This window comes from Poeciliopsis prolifica, unplaced genomic scaffold (assembly GCF_027474105.1).
Source record: "Poeciliopsis prolifica strain line A6 unplaced genomic scaffold, Auburn_PproV2 SCAFFOLD032, whole genome shotgun sequence".
Taxonomy (NCBI): domain Eukaryota; kingdom Metazoa; phylum Chordata; class Actinopteri; order Cyprinodontiformes; family Poeciliidae; genus Poeciliopsis; species Poeciliopsis prolifica.
The window spans coordinates 6,245,071-6,264,444 of NW_026562407.1; the positions used below are offsets into that span (position 1 = coordinate 6,245,071).

Here is a 19,374-nt window from a genome sequence, read left to right on the forward strand (position 1 = left end):
AAGAAAGGTCAGACTTCCTCGCAAGATGTACTGCCAAAAATAGACCTCTCTCTAAGACTATGGTAACTTGAGTTCAGAGGAGTTTTGGGCAACTATCTAGAACAATAAGCAACTAGAAAGTCACCCGTAATCTTATGAGAAAGTAAGACTGGCAGACTGACATAGTCAGAAAGAGCACAGCCTTGGAAACTGCTTCTTGAGAACAATGTTTTTGTTATAAGGGAGTAAGGATGCTTGAACTAACTGATGCCCCATTGCGCGTTCAATCAGGGACGAGGGAATTGATGCGTTATACAGTCGCTTGGCTAACCTGACGGGGCGCTTGCTTCCACATCACCCTATTTGTTCTGGCTGAGACACCAAGGTTAAAGACTGGGTTGATCATTGAACATGTCTGCACAGATTAAGGACAGGTTTAGTGAATTTTAAGCTTAATATGTTACATCCAATATCTTAGTTCTGCTGTTTAATGTGAGATAGGTAAACAAGAAGTGTTTGAGAAAGAAGGGGTATGCTTGTGTTTCTCATGAATGCATGAGCTGTTTCCTTTTTGTGACCTAGAGAATTTTCTTGCTTGTTATCACAGATTGCCGATTGTGTGGTGTGACTAAAAGGTACAGAGGACTTGTTAAATCATCTAATAAGAGCAAAATTTCAACAAGTAACTGATTTCAACCATGGTAATGGAAACAATTGTCTTGATTCTTTTGTTAGCTACAGTATAGTTTTAGATTTATGTCAAAAAAAAGCATTCAAGAATGAAGCTTTTGTAGCTTGTTAAGCTGTGTACACAGACGTCTGTTAACAAAATGCCAAAGCACAAAAAACATCAGCAAATAAAGTTAAAGTTTTAAGATATTGTGATGAAAATATTCAGAAAAGGTCTAAACAAATATGGCTTACAAGGGTCACCCAGTAAAAGCACGTTTCTAACAAAAAGAGTGTGACGGTGGACGACATATTTAATAGGTTTCCTCACTCTGCTTCTTTCTCCTACTCCTCTCCATCTGAGAATTACTTGAAGTTGTTGCTGCCATTAGCTTTATGTTCTCATTTTGTCATTTCACAGAAGTTACATCAAGCCAGATGTTTCTGTTTAGCAAAAACTCCTTCCTGGAAGGGAAACTCAGCTGAGCTATTGCTGACAATAACATTACTTTCATGTTCTAGGGATGACGCATATGGCCTCTTTTTATCACCTTGTCTTTGTCCTAGATAAAGCCACTGAAGGGTATAGAGCTGTTTTTCACCCAATTCATTTCAGAGTTTATTTACTTTGCTGTAAAACCACTACAGGAGCTACAAACTTGACTTTAAAAATGTTCTTTAACATAGAAAATTCTTCTGGATCAGTGATTCTGGGCTTTTTTTTGTTGGTCTGCTCTGTTTTCTCAGACCCAAACCTGGTTGTGGCAGATTGCCTCTCATACTGAGCCTGGTTCTGCTGGAGGTTTCTTTCTGTTAAAAGGGAGTTTTCCTTTCCCAAGGAAAAACCGTCTGTCCTGAGATGTGTTTACATCCCAACGATTCCTGCTGGGGAGGTGGGTGGTGGTGAATGCAGCTGCTGACATGCAGCTCCTGAGACCTGATGCAGCTACAGTGTATGCCTCTGTGTGTTTGTGTGACTGTGTGTCAGCAGGGGATGGAGGAATAAAGTCCCACTTCCTTATTAGAAAGGGCCCCAGCTGGCCCAAAGCTCTCCTTCAATTGGAGTTGGTCCAGGAACCACTGGTTTTGTCAGGCTATTGGCCAAAAACCTCCTCAGGGCAGACAGCCAGACAACACACACACACATATATATATATATATATATATTGGTCTCTCACAGGGTCACAGACAAGCCTGCATGATAGGGGTTCACACTCCCCCCCCGAGCATGTCTTGTCAGATGGAAAATACGGATTACCTTTCCCTGCAGTTCACCAGGCATTGACGTCCCCTGTTAGGTTGTCTTTGGAGCGAGTCTTTGCCAGAGCATGAATGTCAAATACAATTCAGCTTCATGAGCTTTCAGATGAATGAAGCGACTCTGAGTATCCAGGGGAGGTATTACGACACAAAGCTGAAAAACTTAATCATCTTCGAAAAGTCAGTGGCTTTCTGTTGGAACTTGCAAGCAGCATTAAATGTACTTCTCAGAAAGGCTCTTCCCTCTAGAGGCCAGGTGATTAGGACAGCTCACGGTTAAAGATCCTACACACCAGCGCGGTTCCAGCTGCCTACATTCTGTGTCTGTGAGTCGCCCCCAGTTAATGAGACGCCGAGACAACCGCTGACCCACAACAAACCTCTCCAGACTGCTGACTTCTAGGCAAGCTTCACCCTCCTTTCTGAAATACCAACATTCAACATTTGTAATTAATGACAGGCTTTTGCTTATCCAAGACAACTCCCACAACATTACGCGGCAGTACAACAAACAGTACAGTGCCTTACATAAGCATTTACGCCACTTGAGCGTTTTCACATTTTGTGACTTTTTAACCACTAATTTTAAAGTATTGTGTTAGGATTTTAGGCAAAAGGTAGTTCACATGTGCAGAGCAGAAGGAAAATAAAGCATGGTTCATGGTATACAGCGCTGTTTATCCTCCTGTCAAACCAGACACAAAAACAACAAATTGTTTGGAAAGCTGCAACATATCAGGGACAAACCGAGCAGCAAGGTTAACTAAACAACGAGCTCTCTGGTGGTAAAAACATAAGCCTCATTCAGCTTCAGTATGACAATAAGACAACGGTGGATGTATTAATTACACATGTTGTTCACTATGTGTCTAGACTAATCCACAATCTAGTTCTACAACGATCATTCTTGCTTTCATCCAATTTTTTGGATTTACCCAGACAAATTGTTCTGTCAGGGTAAATTTTAAATTGAAACAAAGTGGAGAAAAAAAATGAATGAATCTCCATTAAAAAAGAAACACATATCTGCAATTTCTGTCTCCACCTTGATACAATGCAGTAAGAAAAGCTGTTTTTTTCCAGGGAATTTTCTCTCCACTTCTTTACTTAGTGGGAAGAAGTTTCAAAGATCTGACATCTCTGGGGATTTAAAGAAAAAAAATGGCTTTGTGTAGCAAAGGACATAATTGTTGTTTCCCCTAACTCAGGGATTATTGGCACCTCTTTTAAGGATGTGTCAAAAGTCTTAGCAGAATTTCATCTAAGATTATATTATAGATACAAAAAAAAGTCTTGCCTTGATTCTGACAACTGAACATTCATTCAGTTGGAGAAAATTTGTCTGTTGAGAAGAAAAATGTAACCCAAAAATTGCTGCAATTTTCTACAATGCTTTTCTCTATTTAATTTGTGTTCATGTGCTATGTACATAAAATGACACAAAAGCCTCTTTTTGCGAACCAGACTTCGAATTTTGAATGCCAAATTTGGAATACCATTAAACATGGCATTAAACATTAAAGTTAGGCAAATGCATAAATTTCTGTATAGAAATTGCGACAATCCTAAACTTAAACATGTCACAGTCTGTGAGATGTTGCACATATAAAACTCGAATAAAAACCAGCAGCACAAACAAAAGACAAAAACTAAGTCCTTATCTCATGATTTGAATATGTGTTTCTCCTCCTAGCTAAACAGTCAGGGTTGATGCCCGGTGAATGTTTCTGCAGCAAATGTTTGTAATTATCACAATAATCTCGACTGGACATGCTGGCTCTCCATCACCCTCCTCTGAGGGCCGGATGTAGGGAAGTTGATTCACTGGGGCAGAGTGACTGGTCAAATGACTTCCTCCTGGTTTGATAGGAGTAATTATTTCCTCCAAGCCCCTCCCTTTTCCACTCCCTTCCCTCAATGGAGATTAAATCCAAAACACCACGAAAGCTTTTATTCTTTAGGCAACATCTTTAAAGCTCTTAGAAATAAACAGATAATGAAAAAAAGGTAAGAAGGAGACAGGGGAGGCTAGCAGCAATCAACAGCTTGATGAATGTTAGCCTCCTTACTCCTGCCACCTCCCATTGACTCCCTGAGGGGGGGACAGAGGAGAACATGTCTCTTCCTGTCTCGAGACACTGGAGGGAGGTGACAGAGAGACTGGCGCCGTGTGCGTACACACATATACACAAACTATCTGGGGGGATTTGCAATGTTTTGCTTTCTGGTTTCTTGTTTTCTTTTTTTCCCCTTCTTTTCCTGCAAACACAAAAGTGGAGTGCAGATGCAGCTGACTTACCTAAGTACTTGTTGGAAATGCTCCTAGAACCACACACTGATCCACTAAACTAATTTGGATGTAATTTACTTTAAATAAAGCCCCACCATAAACGTTTTTAATAAAGACTCGTAAAAATTGAGCTTTCAGCAGCTCCCAAGTACCAAAGCGCTTGACGGAGCATATGCAGCGTTTACGACCATTCTGATCACATCCTCCGACTCTCTCTATATCAGCTCAGTCCCTTTTATAATTCTCCAAAGAGCAGTTTGTTAGAATCGGAAACGCCAACGTGAGGTTCTAAATTAAAAAATGTATTTCATCCTGACAGGGTTTGATCAAGTGACGAATAAGTCCTAATATCTGCTGTTTGGTCGCAACAAAATTCGGTGTTTATGATGGTTATTGCAGCCGTATTGTGGGAATGGTAATCTTTCCCTCACACAGAGGTGAACTAAATTTTAAATGCCCTTACACTGGGCATGCCAATATTGCGACAACATCTCCGGATATGTTGCGAGCAAAATACTCGATACATAAAGCATTGATGAATAACCAGTGAATTATGTTTTCTATCGACTTCTCGGTAACCTCCATGACTAGTTTCCATCCCATCTCTTCCTTCTGTTTAGAGAAAATTTAGAGAAAATTGATCCTGCGTAACCTCTCTGTTCATCAGACTTAAGTTATATCAATAAGATTTAAGTTATATCAAAAGGGAGAATTTCTTTTGACTTTGACATTATGTTATCCATATACTGGAAATCTAGGTAACCTAACAATCCCCTCTGCTACTTCAGTATAAAGTTAAATAACAACTGGTTGACTTCATAAATTTTTTAAGTCCTATTATTTTTGAAGTTTTCATTAGTTGGCACTTACTTAATTTTGTTGCTATTTGAAATATTGTCACTGAAAATTTCTTTTGAAATACTGTGATATAATTTTGACTCCATACTGCCCATTTCATAGAAACACCTTTCTGCCACTGAAAATAGCTTTGAGGCTTCTTCACTAAGTAAACACTTACACACCGAAGAGTGTTGTTGTCAGCCCAACCTAGTGTTGTTAAAAGGTCTGATTTTTCCATTTCGAAACAGGCTGTCAATGATCAGGGTCAATCAAGCTAAAAATAATCCAATTCTCATCCAGTCAATGTCTCAGTGTATCTGTGATCAGAATACTTCAAGATTCCCAAGGAACTAATCTAAACAGGGAGAAGAAAGCTAGGACCACCACCTTGATAATTCAACATTTCCCACAGATTCCTTCTTAGTCATTAACTTTTTTCAAATCTACCAAACACAGACCGAAGTTGGAAATTCCCCGTTCTGTTTGATCATGGGTGAAAAGCAACTAAACTATAACAACCATCAACTCCAGAGAGGAAAAAGTGAAGGGGAAAAAAAGACATAATGTTTGCTATTTTCACCAAGCGGAGCTGCAATACAAATGCGAAAAACATCCTTCTGAAAGTGTTCAGTCCTACTTTAGCAGAGGGCTAGAGTAAAGGTACTAAGTGACTTTCACAACTAGTCTGTAGTTATGCTCCAAATCAAAGCAGAGTCTATTAGCATTTTAGTCATATTTGCCGATCCCTTTTCAGCCTGCTTAATCAAACCATCAGCGCTGACACTCATTGCAAATTCTGTTTGACTCGCTGCTTTTGATGCCCAAGATCAACCATAACATCAATGAGAAGAGTCGACCCTGTGCAACCATGTGACCTGAGTGAGAGAGAGGCAATGAGGAGACTGTGTGTGTGTTGTGTATGCATGTGGGTGAAACTAGTGGAGTTCCCCTTCAGATTGCGCCTGTCATCTCTTATGATGCTGCGTGAGGAGTGGCTGAGGTTTGATTGACCCGCCGGGCGTTACACTCCCCTGTTCTATGCTGGCAACTCACATGTTTGTGTCTGAAGTAAACCAGCAGATATGAGACCAATTAGCCAGTTAGTTTTGGGAGTTGGGAGGATGGACATTTTTCATTGAGGTCCAAGTGCAAAAAAAAAAACAAAAAAAAAAAAACGGAGTTGTGGTAACATTCTTAGAAATTCCTCATGTCTGTTTAGGAATGTTTTGCCACCTGTTTAAACAAAGTGTCATAACATTTACTGTAAAAGATCCTTACAATGTACATTTCTTCATTATATCAGGGTAGAACAGGGTCAGACAATGTGTGTGAATGCTGCTACTTACACATACTTCAGCAGAACTGTCTGGACTTCCATCCCTGAGGAGTTCCATCTGCAGGTGGGAGCCAGCGAATCTAAACACACACAGTAACCCATTAACGCAAGTCCTAAAATTAACTTTATTGTGGCGCTCAGACACCAATTGTTAGTGTATGAAAAGCTTCCAGGATAAACTATCCTAGCAAAACATCTAAAAAAAATTAAAGAACAAATTAGGAGCAAGGCATTAAGATTTATTAGTCTGGAATAATAACATAGCTAAGAGTTTGGGACTACATTTCTACATTTATGATCCATAAATGTAGAAATAATGACAGAGATAAACCTTCTGAGAAATGGCGACTCATCAAGGAGGTGAAAAAATAACTCAGCACCACATCTAAAACACTCTTTGTTTCCGCTGAGCCCAGGGTTCAAGATTTAATTATAAGAAAGAGAGAATGGTGGAAAAATGGCGTCCATGTGAAAGTCCTAAAGCCAAAACCACTGCTGAGCAAAAAGAGCACAAAGACCCGTGTCTCACCTGTACCAAAAATTAACCGATGGGGAAAATGTTCTAAGAATAAAAAGAAAGAAAGTGGAGCCTTTTGAAGGCAAGTGTCTTGTCTGACACAGGAGAGTTGATTTCAGCATGCACCCCCCTCTGTTGCTGCAGATGCCGCCAGGGGAGGCACGCCTAGTTATTAGGCTTAAGGGGCAATTACCTTTTCACCTACTGCAAGGCCATGTTGCTTTGCATGGCATCTTTTCATTAATAGATGAGAAAATACTCTAAAAACAATTTTGTACTTAGGTTTTTTTTTCTTGTTTAATGATCTGAAACAATTAAATATGACATAAAAAAGCTGTAAGAGAGTAAATACTTCTTCACGTACTGTAACTCGATGATAAACACCCACCTGATTTTATTTCATGTCAGGATTCATTGTTCTGATTTTGTGCTTAGTTATTTTTGCTTCAGCTAGGTTGCTGACTCCATCCGGCCTAAAAACACCTCTTAGCATCCAATAACCCTGATGACATCAGCTGATTAGCTGTGGAGCCAGGAAGGTGAGATCACGTTAACATGATTTATATTTGATTCTTCTGCCCGGTGTGTGTTCGTGCATGCGCGTGTGTGTGTGTGTGAGCCTGCCCTTTCTGGCTTTATATCAGCACGTACCCCTGGTCAGAGGAAGCTCTAACAAGCCTATCACTGACCACAACCCCCTACTGAAATCACAGAGCCAGATTCTCTTTGTGTCAGCATGTGTGCACATCCACGGCACGCATATGGAAAAATGCCAACTGGGCAGATTCAATGTGGGCTCATTTTAAATTCTGACTTCATCTGAGCTTCATCTTTCTCAAGGTGGGCAGGGCGTTATGCCTAAAAGACACAAGTATCCGCATTAGGAATGGAAATATATTCTATATGCGCTCTCTTGCAGATTTAAACAACACTGCATGACCCAATTAAAACATTTCAAGCAATGCTTCAAATACTAAGCGATCAGATCAAGCCTGCAGACTAGTCTGACCCTGAGGTTGTATGAGTGGGTCAACCTGAACGTAACAGGATTCATGAGAAGAATTTCAAGAGATCAATATTAAAACTCTCATGTGAGCTCACAGTTTGAGCTGAGTGGATTTCAAGACCTTGATGGACTGGACCAAACAGGGTTTAATTAAAGAGGGAGATTAAGGTCAAAAATAATAATGCAAACATAAATAAAGAAATGATTTTTGACTTTTTTACAAGAATTGTATGTATTTTCTCCAGTCGTGTATGTGGCTTTTTAAACCTTTTAAACATTTCATAATTAAGGATTTATTTTTATTTTATTTATAAATCTGAATTTTAAAAAAACTTTCATTGCAGTTGAGTTTATGCTTTGTGAAAAGCATCTTTTGACAAATAATCTGTAAATATGCCCTGATAAGAGCTTTTAAGACTTTTCCTTTATATAAAGTTTCTTTCTCAACCCAAAATAAGCTAATATTTCTGCAAAGCTTCTATTAACAGAATGACTAAGTGACGAGCATCTGTGAAACGGTACAGCAAGTGTTTTTTGGGTTCAGCGGTAGGTGAGGGAGCAGTGGTGGTGGTGATGATGATGGTGATAGGAAATGTTTGGGATGGGATTTTCAGATTACCTGAGCGTGGAGCGAGGAGGGATAGGTGAAAGCGGGTGGAAGGGCCGGCGACAGCTCTGCCGGGTACAGCGGGTATGACGCCCACACATCTGGGCTGCTGGGATATAGAGCAGGCACTGTGAGCTCATCTGTGGAAAGAAGAAAAGGAGGAGTGGAGTGAGGAAAGTGGTAACGTGGATGGGTGGGTGGATAGAGAGACAGGGTGGAGGTGGTGGTGATGGTGGTGATTGTGGAGGTGCGCAGTAGGGGGAGTTTTTAGTTTGTGAAGTTGATTCCTCTTATTTCATAACCTTAAACACTCAGAGTCCAAACGTCATACATTTGTCCCAGTACTGTTTAGTGAAACCTTAACAACTTAAAACATGAACTGCGAGCCTGTAAAGCTTTGGATTCCTCCTTGTGTTGGAGTAGCTGGCATCGGCATGTGTACATACACTGCTGTTTGAATAAAAAAAGACTAACTGTCGGAAATGTATAATGAATCAAAGTGTGATCAATTAGGTTTAAGGCCTGCTCTGCATTGCTGCCATTTTCTATAAGCCTCCACAATCAAAAGTCAGATCTTTGAACGATGATCCACACAACTTTTCTTATTGTTTTCCTCAGTAAAAAGGTTAACTTTAGCTAGCAAGCCAAGCTAATGCACTTCTATATACTTTTGCACTCTGGTAAATGATGTACAGTGTTATGGGTGCAAAAGAATTTATTAGGTTAAATTTTCAAGAAAGAAGAGAAAACAATAAAGCTATTTGTGCATTTATGATTGAGGCAGCCATGTTGGATTTTGGGTCAGTTTCAGGCTGTCATGTAACCTCAAGACTTTCTAAATGAGGAAATCAGAAATTGAAGCTTAAACAGATAAAAGCAGCATGTTAAAATGGGTGAATGGAAAGAAGTTTAATTCTCATATTCCTTGTCAGTACAGTACAGCTTCTTGCACTAGTCTACTAAAGTTTTGCTTAGTTCAGCATTAGTTGCTTGGCTCAACATTAGTTCATTTATTTTGTAGTTTGGGACTCTTCTAACATATCTTAGGTACTACAAGTAAATTAACTATTGAAAATAAGCATATTTTGTTTTTGTATCTTTAGGTTCTCCTTCAAAGCCTGTTTTTTGTTTTTGAGTATTGCAGATTACTTTTACATAGTTTATCACTTTCAATATTCAACAGCATATAATGTTACATTTAAACATACTGCACACTCCATTGTCACTGGAACAACTGGGAAAATTTAGAAAAAAGCCTTTAAATAAATTGTTATTATGGATTCTCTGTGATCCCAGAATCAGCTAGAGACTTTTTAAACCATCTTTGACTCTCCTCTGCACTGTATGTGATTTCAAGACAAGCATTGATCCAACCTCGTAACTGTTCAAGTTTTAACAATCGCTTTGACTGTGGATTTATGCAAGTTAAGTTGATCTGATGATACTTCCTCGTAGTTGATTATAGACCCATCGCCTATTTGTAATTCATATTTGCAGATTTTTCTGTGGGATGTATCTCCAAATTATTCTAGCACATTGTAGCTGTGCCACTGTTTGTGGAGACAGTATTTCTGTGAATATTTGTTCTTAACGTGTTCCTTTCCCATCCCCCTTTGAACAAACACACACAAATTAAGGTTTTTTTTTTTTAGGGTTCTCTGTGTGAGTTGGTGCCATTTAATATATATATTTAAATATATTAAGGCTTTTTAGATATCTTTACCAAAGTTGGCACACAATAAACTATTTGTCATTTTTTCCTGGACTCTTAGCAAGCTTATAGAGTTGGCATTAACTTGATTAGTTTACGCAACAGATCTAATACATGTCATTTAGGGTAGCGAAATTGATGGTTACCAGCAAATACTATTGTATACTCCTGTTTGAACAGGAAGACCTGTTATTCCACAAATTACTGAGGTCTGCCAGGCACCTTTTAGACTCTAAATTGGATACATATGAGAACAAAAAGCTTTACAGGCGGGGCAACAGTAGCTAGCAGAAATTGCAAATGAGAGGAAACCACCTCAGACATAATTTACTCGTAAAGCTGAGTGCAAGGTGACTGTGAAAAAAGGTGCACAAGTGAGGAAACAGTGCTGTGTGGTGTACAGGGAGTGGACACTTAAAAACGTAAAAATCAGACAACGTGGGGTAACTCATTGGAGAACTATCAGACAAACGTAATTTTAAGGAGCATTTATCTGTACGTCTCTATCAAAGAATGATCAGGAAAAAAATGGCTGATTAAAACAACTCTTATCAGGAAGTGTATGAAATTTCTCTCCTGGTGATTACGTCATGGTTTCATTAATCGTTTCCGTCCATTTTCCTCTGAGGCAACCAGTAACACCCCCTTCTCTGGCAAAGAAAAGATCCAAGATAAGAGTGGTTTGGTCATTCAGGAAGAATGCACTATTACAGCTGGTCTATGTTTAACTATCAATGAATAATTTCTGCAAAACCCTTTAACCTCTCGGAAAAATGTTTAACCGACTGGAAACTGCATGAACACATTCCAAACACACCTGGTACTTTCAGGTCCAACAGTTAACAACGAACATGCACGGTTAATAAGTACTTAATATATGAGAGTATCAATCTTTAACCAGGTGAGCTAAAATAAGCAGGTTTCAGGAAAGATTTTACAAGAAGGGATTTTTTTGTTACATTCTTGTTAAAACATAATCAAACCAAATGTTCCATTGGAGAAATAAAGAAACAGGCACAGCATTCTATATACTTTTTGTCAAACAGAGCACATAAATATGTCTGATAAAATAAAAAATAAAAAAAAGTCCTAAAGGGAAACAGCTGCCCAGTCGAGCTCAGCCAAAGGAAGCAGCAGCAGAAAGTAAGACATACTCAAGGACAGGCAGATGAGTGATGGGAGCACTTACATGGATCTCTGCTAATGAACTGAGGGCCGGGGCTCTGCTGGGAGGGAGGAGGGTTGGGCGTGCCGACCAGCTTGTTTTTAGCCATCTTGGTGTTGGCCTTGGCAAACTCCAGCCGCAGAGTTTGGGGAATCTCTGGATCAAAACGGACACCCTGAGATCAACCGGAAAGATGCGTTAGGGACAATCTTTGTTTTGGTAACACAGTAGAAAGGATTGTTGAACTGTACAAAGTGTTTCAGTATTTTGACAAAGCTTTTAAAAAAAAAATCAATTAAGTTTGTTTGTAAGGCAAATTTCAAGAACATGCCAGTTCAAAGCGCATTGTGAAAACATAGAAAACATTGTAAAAACTTTAGCCACCAGTTGTGAAAACCAATAACAGACATTGCTAAAATCAGCAATAAACATCAAATATGTTGGTCCATTTATTGTGGTTCAAAAGCAACTCTAAAAAGAGGTTGCATATTTAATTTGTGACTTGGAAAATGTTTAAGAGTGACTGTAAGGCCTTATCCATTCTGGTATTTCATTAGGCATGGCCTACTGATGTATGGCTTAAAGCTACAAAAGCGAGACGTTATACCATCAAAACTGGCAAAAATTAGCATAAAAATTACCAGGAAGGCCACACTTCATCCAGGAAGTGTGGCCTTCCTGGATGAACTCATTGCCAAAGCTATAGCTGTTATTAAATTTGTCTTTCGTGAGCCGTCAGTCTGCTGTGTATAAGGGCTGAAAATGAGACAATATCCCCAAACCAAGGTGCCAAACGGCTTTCCTGTTGATTTCTATAACGATGCATTGTCCAGTTGCTATCAGGAAAAGTACAGTGCATCTTTTTTCCAAATGGTAAGTGAAATGTACCAAGTACAATTCAAACAAGAAGCAAACAAAATGCAGCAATAACCTAACTACGTAAGTGAGCACAGCCTGAAGCTAATCCTTTGGTGAATCACCTTTATACTCAATTTCCACAGTCAGTTTTCTTAGGAGTCCATTTCTTAAGAGTCTCTCATCTTGTCCAGACAATATTTGTCCACTCTAACTTGTAAGAGCTCTACAAACCAACCAGATTGTGAGGATATCTTTTTTTCTGTTAGGCTCAATGTTTTGAAAAACTAGACACAAAAATAAAAAGGGAAATTTTGGAAAATCTAACTTGTCACTGAAAACTAGTCAAGATTTTTCTTCAAGCGCTTGCAGCACATCTCACCTTGATTTAGCAGTGGGTGCATGGCAGGCGACGGTTTCCTTGCAAAAAATGTTAAAGTCTGTGCGAGTTGGCTTATAAATTTGAACTTTCACCATGTTTCAGTTGTTTTGCAAGTGCCGACAGGCTGTTTACGAAGTTCTCGAACACCTATTTGTTTCCCTTGAAGGTTGCTCACAGCAACTTTGTTGCGAGAGATTTGGGCTCGCCACATAATGATTCCTAATGATGTTAAGAGCTGGATTACTTTGCTTTCACAAACGCCCTTCAAAACAGGACGCTTAAATTATTTTTGCTTGGCACTCTGGTTGTTATGTGATAATTGGGGAGGAGATTACGAGACACAAAAACTTTGCTTACTAGTATTTAGTGAAGTAATAAATCAAAACAATACAGACAGCAACAGAAAAAAAATGGCAAATTATAATGTGCCGCTTACACCTTTGCCAGACTCTGGTTACTGGAACTGTCACAGTCTACTGTTTTTTTATACTTTGAAGAATTTCGCAAGAAAATATGCAGCTTTTAATAAATCACTGGTATTTCTCTGACTACCCTGCATTTGTGCATTATTTTTTAATTATCATATAGAGAGCACTCTTGGCTCTGGGATTCTCTTTTTAGCTGCTTTTAGCGCCATAAAAGCTTCTCTTGGCTCAATACTTATGTGTAAGGAAGTGTGGCCTTCCTGGATGAACTCATTGCCAAAGCTACAGCTGTTATTAAATTTGTTTTTATTTTTAATAGAAAGTTCTAGTGGTTCAGTGCTTCTGTGTCTCATTCCCAGACTAATCCAGTGATAGAGTTATTCCTGTAAGTGATGCCATGTTCTCTTTATTTTTCTCTTCCACAGAAGGCAGCCCTGAACCAGAACCTGTTTGTTTTGTAGCACATCCCTTAACGCTTAACCTCTAACAGCTATTTGTAATGACATGAGTTCTAACAGAGGTTTCTTTCTGTTAAAAATGGACACATTTCACTCCACCTTCACTATATACTTGGTCATAATGACAGATTGCTGCAAACATACTGATTGCTGAACCACAATTGAAAGAATTTGATTTGTCCAAACTGTATTTCGACCTAATTTGAATCTACATTATTGGATGTAACTTTGAATTGTTGGTCCTGTAAATTGCTTTGAGATTATGTTTGTTCTAAAGTATAATTAGATACACAAACTTATGCAAATGAACTTAAAATGCAGCTTCGAATGTGATGTCTGATATAAGCTGCTCACAGTGGATTGTCGAGGAATTTATAATCCAAGCCTGATGACACAGTCCTGGCTAACATATTTAAAAAGTACGGTAGATAAGCCACAAGAAGCTCTATATGCTTCCTGCTGAACTCTGGATCTGTAATTTAATATCACGACATCAGATGCCTCATTTGTCATGACACAGTCAGTGCTAAAGCTTAACAGGAGCCACAAGTTTTGGCAAATGCTTGACATGCCACTGCTCAAGCCCCTCTGACATACCACTGCTCATGACAAATCAAATATAAAGGGTGTTTTTAACGCCACATGACCAGTTGGCCAAATCATTTCCCCTCACAGTTACTTGTGCTTGAGAAAACACCAGGAATGTGGCACAATCCAAGATCCTCCTCATCCAAAAGGCAGGAACTTTTAGAGGCCACAGAAAATGTCATGAAATTCACCATATTTATGAAGACACAGAGAAGCAACAAAGGTCAAATCAGCTGTGCAGAAAAGCAGTCGAGGTGCGAACTTCTCTGCAGCAAAAGAGCAAGGAATTGCCGGGGATGGGCTTCTCATCTCGTCCCTGCAGGCTTGGGCAAAGCTGAGCAGCAACAAGCGGGTGAAGGCTCTTCTCATGAAAGAGGGAGGAATTAACTGGGATTGCCTTGGCTCAGGGCAGCTCGCAGCTTCAACCGGTAGTAGCTGCAAAGGTGTAATAAGCTGCAAAGTTATAATGAGGGGCCCCAGTTCTCCAGTGTTTGAACCAAGCTGTGTATCCACCTTGAAGAGCTTCTTAGCTTCTTCACCACCATCTTTGGTTAATGCTAATGTTTTTGTAATTTAGAGAAAATGAAACATAGCTCCTTATAGGAAACAAATCCCTCACTTTCTCCGGAGGTTTCTCAATCTTCCGCATCTCTAAATATGCAGATAGATGTTTTCAAAAAAAGAGAACTTATCTCCATATGACCTCTCGGGAACATAACTGCCTCCGAAAAAATAAAACAATTCTTATTCCCACTTAGAGATTCACCAGAAACGTTGTGAGTGCTGCTGGCTCATAATAAGATGATAATTTTTCTCCTTTCTTCCTTCCTGCTCTGTCTTTGATACACACCAACACTTCTAACATCTGAAAGACAGCACACTCTGCTGTCACAGTCCCACTTCAGATACGGAGATAAAAGTGATCTTTTTCCGTCACAAAGAAATCAACAAATCTACTAAATATATAAATAACAATAGGAAAGTAAAGGTTGTGAAAGCTGGAGTTCATTACTGCCTTGGTTTTTACAAAGCTGGATAAAAACTCTGTTTTTTTTTATATTTGAGCCTCCCTCACCAAGACTTCTCCGGAGCTACAGCCTGAAATAAGGGAGATTAAAATTAAACCCTAGATCAATATCCTCTATTTATACACACAAGAGGACTTAATTTTCTCCAAAACTTGCAGCATTCACAGGCAAAGCTCAAAGAGGCAGCTTTATTACCATAAACAGAAAAACCTTCCGATACTCCATAGTAGGTGTAATGAGAATGTATCTTTATCACCATATATCATTGTTGTAAGGAACTGTTAAGGATGCTTTATTTTTTATATATATAAAGCTTGTGGTTTTCAGGTGCAGATACAGAGATCAGAATTTTGTGGACGATTACCAATCTCCAATTTTAGTAAAGTTTTGGTGAAGCCACACCAGCTTTAGTTGATTCTGGTTTATTTTTAAATACTATAATTTAAGAAGGCATTGAAACAGCATTTACAAATGGAGTCACATCATTCAGTAATATGGTCAAGTGTGTTCTTGTCAGTGATTTTTTTTTTACTTGCAGCATGCACTGTGCATTCAACAAACAGAAAAAAAGTTTGTACTTTTGAGTTTCTGACCTGCTGATCATCAGTCTTGGCCAGTAAGGATGAAAATCAGCCAATTGTGTTTTCTTATCTGCAATTTGCTAAATTTGTACGTTTACTGCTATGTACCTAAAACAGTGGTGAATAAATTATTTAAAAGTGGTGGGATTCCTCAGTGTTGTCAGCGAGGTCTGGTCATTATTAAAAAAATAACAAATAAAAGCTATTTTTCTATAAAAATACTGAAGAAAAATTGTTGCATCTTAACGAGACTAATACAAAGGCACCTTTTCATGATATAAAGAATTAATTTCAAACTTCCCTAGTCTTAAAATTCCTTAGTCTTTAAATATTGATTCAGTTTATATTTGACCCATCTCAGTGCTAACTTAAGCACTATCAGCATCAAACGGCTAGCTGCGAACCTAAGCTGCTAACCTTAGCTGCTAATGTTGCTGAGGTTAGCAACATTAGCAGCGGTTGTGCTAATGGTTAGCCATTTGCTATATTTTCGGGCCACCAAATGTTTTATTCTGTTCTGCCTCTATTTCTTCATTCTTCAAAAATGCTAAATAACTTCACCAAGTTCAAAGTGTTGAAGGTTCCGTCAATGTTTTGGAACGTAGTGCTATCAGCTGGTCAAGGCTACCTCATCAACACAACATTACCGACGTCAACCATCTCTGCTTTTCTCTGTATCCAGTAGAAAGGGCTTTATTATCAGAAATGTTGCTGTAAAGAACATCAGTTCAACTTATGTCTATCAATGTCAGTTTTGTATGCATAGTAAATACCAAACTCAGCATTGTTAGTGGCCAACACATAAATGTCACAATATTTTCAAGGGTCTTGCGAGTAACATATCTTGTCTGTTTCCATTTGTGGTTGTAACAAAATACACAAAATGTCAGCAAATAATACATTCGAAAGTGGTGGAGTCCACTTCAATATTTTTGTAACTATGTACTATCAGTCAGTGGACAGGAAATAATTAGCTGTCAACAAGACAAAGCAAGACACAAACTACTTCCTTCCGCAAATGAAAATAAGAGTCTCAAACAAATTTACAGCATGTCTTGTGCTCAGTTTTATAACTAAGACTATTAACATTATAATAGACTTGCATCACATGCTGATAGCAACTGCATATATTTTGTCCAGACAAATATCATTAAAATGAAAATTATAGCACAACATCTCAGTTTTTTTTTATTACTTAGCCATCATATGCTTGCATCCGATTTTTTTCTTTTTTGCATTTGAAGGGTCATGAAGGAATGTGTGTACTTCCCCTCAATTAAATCCATTTGAGTTGCAAAAAAAAAAAAAAAAAGAAGAAGAAACAACATGTTTTTGCGCTGAGCCGGTGCTCGAGCAGTGAGGACATGGCACTTACGTTCAAGGCATTCTTAGCAGCCTCTGCCTCCGATCGGCTGTCAAAGCTGACAAACCCCACTGGCTGGGGAGAGAAAAAAAGACAGAACAAAAAGAAAGAAACATTGTTTAGGGCAGAAATCTGAGTCTGCATTTCTGTCTGAATGACAAAAACATGTTCTTTTTTTATACACTGTGTACATTTTTTCATTTCTTATCAGAGTCAACTCCTTCCTTCTCCGTCTCTTTCTCTCTTGCCCTGTTTATGAAACTGTGGCGACATGAGGAGAGATAGAGAAGAAGGGGGAGTAAAAAATGCTGTTTAGTTTGCACAAAGAGAGAGTTCAACGTTCGGGCTCTCCTTTGCCCAAATACGGGCAATGCGAGCAGCGAGAAAGTGCATGTAAGAGTTGCTGTAAAAGACCCTGGGAAGGGAGGGAGAAGAAACTAAAAAGAGATAGAGATGAGGGAAAAAACTTAAGACAAATGAGAACAGAGTTTAGAGGTGAGAGGTGAAAATAGAAGAAAGTGAGGCCAAAGCTTTTAAAAGCTCCTCTCCTGAAGCAGGGCTGCTTCGTGACATTTGTTTTAGAGCGTTAACTTCGGAGACCTGTCGCAATGATGGGAGGGGCACGAAGGGAAAAACGCAGAAGGAGAGCAAGACTATGCAGGTGTGAATCCCCAAAAAAAGGTTTGTTGTTGCATGTTTGTGTGGATAGAGAGCCTCCAAACACATTGTTCCCTTGGGTTCACACTGCCGTCTGTGATCTGGAAAAGCCGTCGAGGGTTATGGGAATTTGGAATAAGTGGAGCGAGAAGCAGGAGGAAGAGGAGGGGGACAAGAGGAGAAAAAGATGAAACATGCACATAAAAGAAAGGACTTAGTAAAGACGTCAGGAGGAGGAAGCGTAGCAGGAATATAAATAGAAGGTCTGAGGTCTGGCTGCTGTTGCTATATATGGAGATGGCTGCGAGTTCTCCGGCTGGTGGAGAGAGAGGGCCGATCGATTGATTTATGTCGCCATCGTCATTGCCATTAGCGAGGAGAAGCAAAACAAAGCAGGGGCACTCCTGGACAGTACTTTGTGACTCCTGACTGAACGTGCGCATTAGCTGACATTTGTCTTGTTGAGGATGGCATTTATGGAGGGGGGAGAAGGGAAGCGAGGTCCCTTCCCAGTCAGTTCAAGGGCTAGTTTGGAGACAAGCACTTCAGCAAAGGTCCTTTTTTTTTGTCACAACACCCCAAAAAATTAGCTATTAACTTACAGTTTAGACTTTAAAGTCAGACAGACATTTTCTTTCAAACATCTGCCTGGTGTAAATACAGTAAAATGGGAATTCATAGAGGCTTTTTACGGTTAGCTGACTCTTCGCAATGCAGGCACAGCCACAGCATCCATAAGTGGTGGTGAGTGGAGATGTTTAAGACTTTTAAAAGCACTTGTATTAGTGCAGTTGGAAGGGTCATTTAAGAACTGTTATTTGCACCATGTTTTTACATGATGGCTGGTTTATAAAGGAAGCCACAAGGCAAACAGGGTTTTGTTTGCTCCAGCAGTATGATCTTAAATTTCAGGGTTACCGTAAAGGAAAACGGCAAAAAAAACATTATTTGGAAAAAGTGTTCAACTATCTTGCAGCTTGACTCTTCTGTTCAGGTTTCTCTAAAATTGTCTTTCTTATATTTTCCTTCTCAAATATTGCTTCTCTCTTTTATTGTAATATTTGTAATTGCTCTTTCAAAATATTGATTTGGAACTTGATTCATATCTGAATATTGTTAGAATTTGTTGTCAAGCCACTTAAAGACAAATTTGGCCTTGTGAACATCTCACAACAAAAAATATTTCAGTTTGTTATGGTTTGTTATGGTCATGCATATCTTTGTAGAACTGTTGTTAACAAGAACCACCGGTGGTGGTACATAGTACCACTTCGTACTGGTACTTAATGGTGCCAGTTTGGTGTTCGTCTGTTTACTGAGGTAAACACAAGTTTATTTAACAGCCAGAAGAAGGCGCTTTTCAAGCCCATTTGTCTTTGCTTCAGGCAGAAACTACTTAATAGAGAAGAGCAATGGAGGATACTTAAAAGTATAAACTACCGCCGACATCGGTGAACCATTATCTACCCATAATGTGCAAAACAAGAATCTGAGAATGAAATCAAACCCAAATTAACTGAGTTCCAGACAGCGGGGAGTCAGAAAATCAGTGGGATATGCTAAGTGCTGTGATAAGTGAGAAGCTAATTACTGGGTACTGACGGTGTTTTGTTGTATTTTATGCATAAATCATTAAAGAAACAAGTTCATCAGCAAA

General features: G+C 39.1%; 1 protein-coding gene across 5 annotated transcripts in view; it reads right to left on the reverse strand.

The window, feature by feature from the left end:
- The window catches only part of LOC129373253 (RNA-binding protein with multiple splicing-like), a 41,746-nt gene that overhangs the window by 4,315 nt on the left and 18,057 nt on the right, over nt 1–19,374 (reverse strand). For 3 of the 5 annotated variants that reach the window (XR_008607332.1, XR_008607330.1, XM_055051109.1), the window contains exons 4-7: nt 17,073–17,135; nt 11,405–11,555; nt 8,517–8,644; nt 6,385–6,454 (exon numbers count right to left, since the gene is read on the reverse strand). Coding sequence is in view for 1 of the 5 variants with exons in the window: in XM_055051109.1 (XP_054907084.1) it covers nt 6,392–6,454; nt 8,517–8,644; nt 11,405–11,555; nt 17,073–17,135 (405 nt within the window). In the remaining 4 variants the exon portion in view is untranslated. The remainder of the gene's footprint in view (nt 1–6,384; nt 6,455–8,516; nt 8,645–11,404; nt 11,556–17,072; nt 17,136–19,374) is intronic. The other 2 variants (XR_008607333.1, XR_008607331.1) reach the window with 1 other exon arrangement.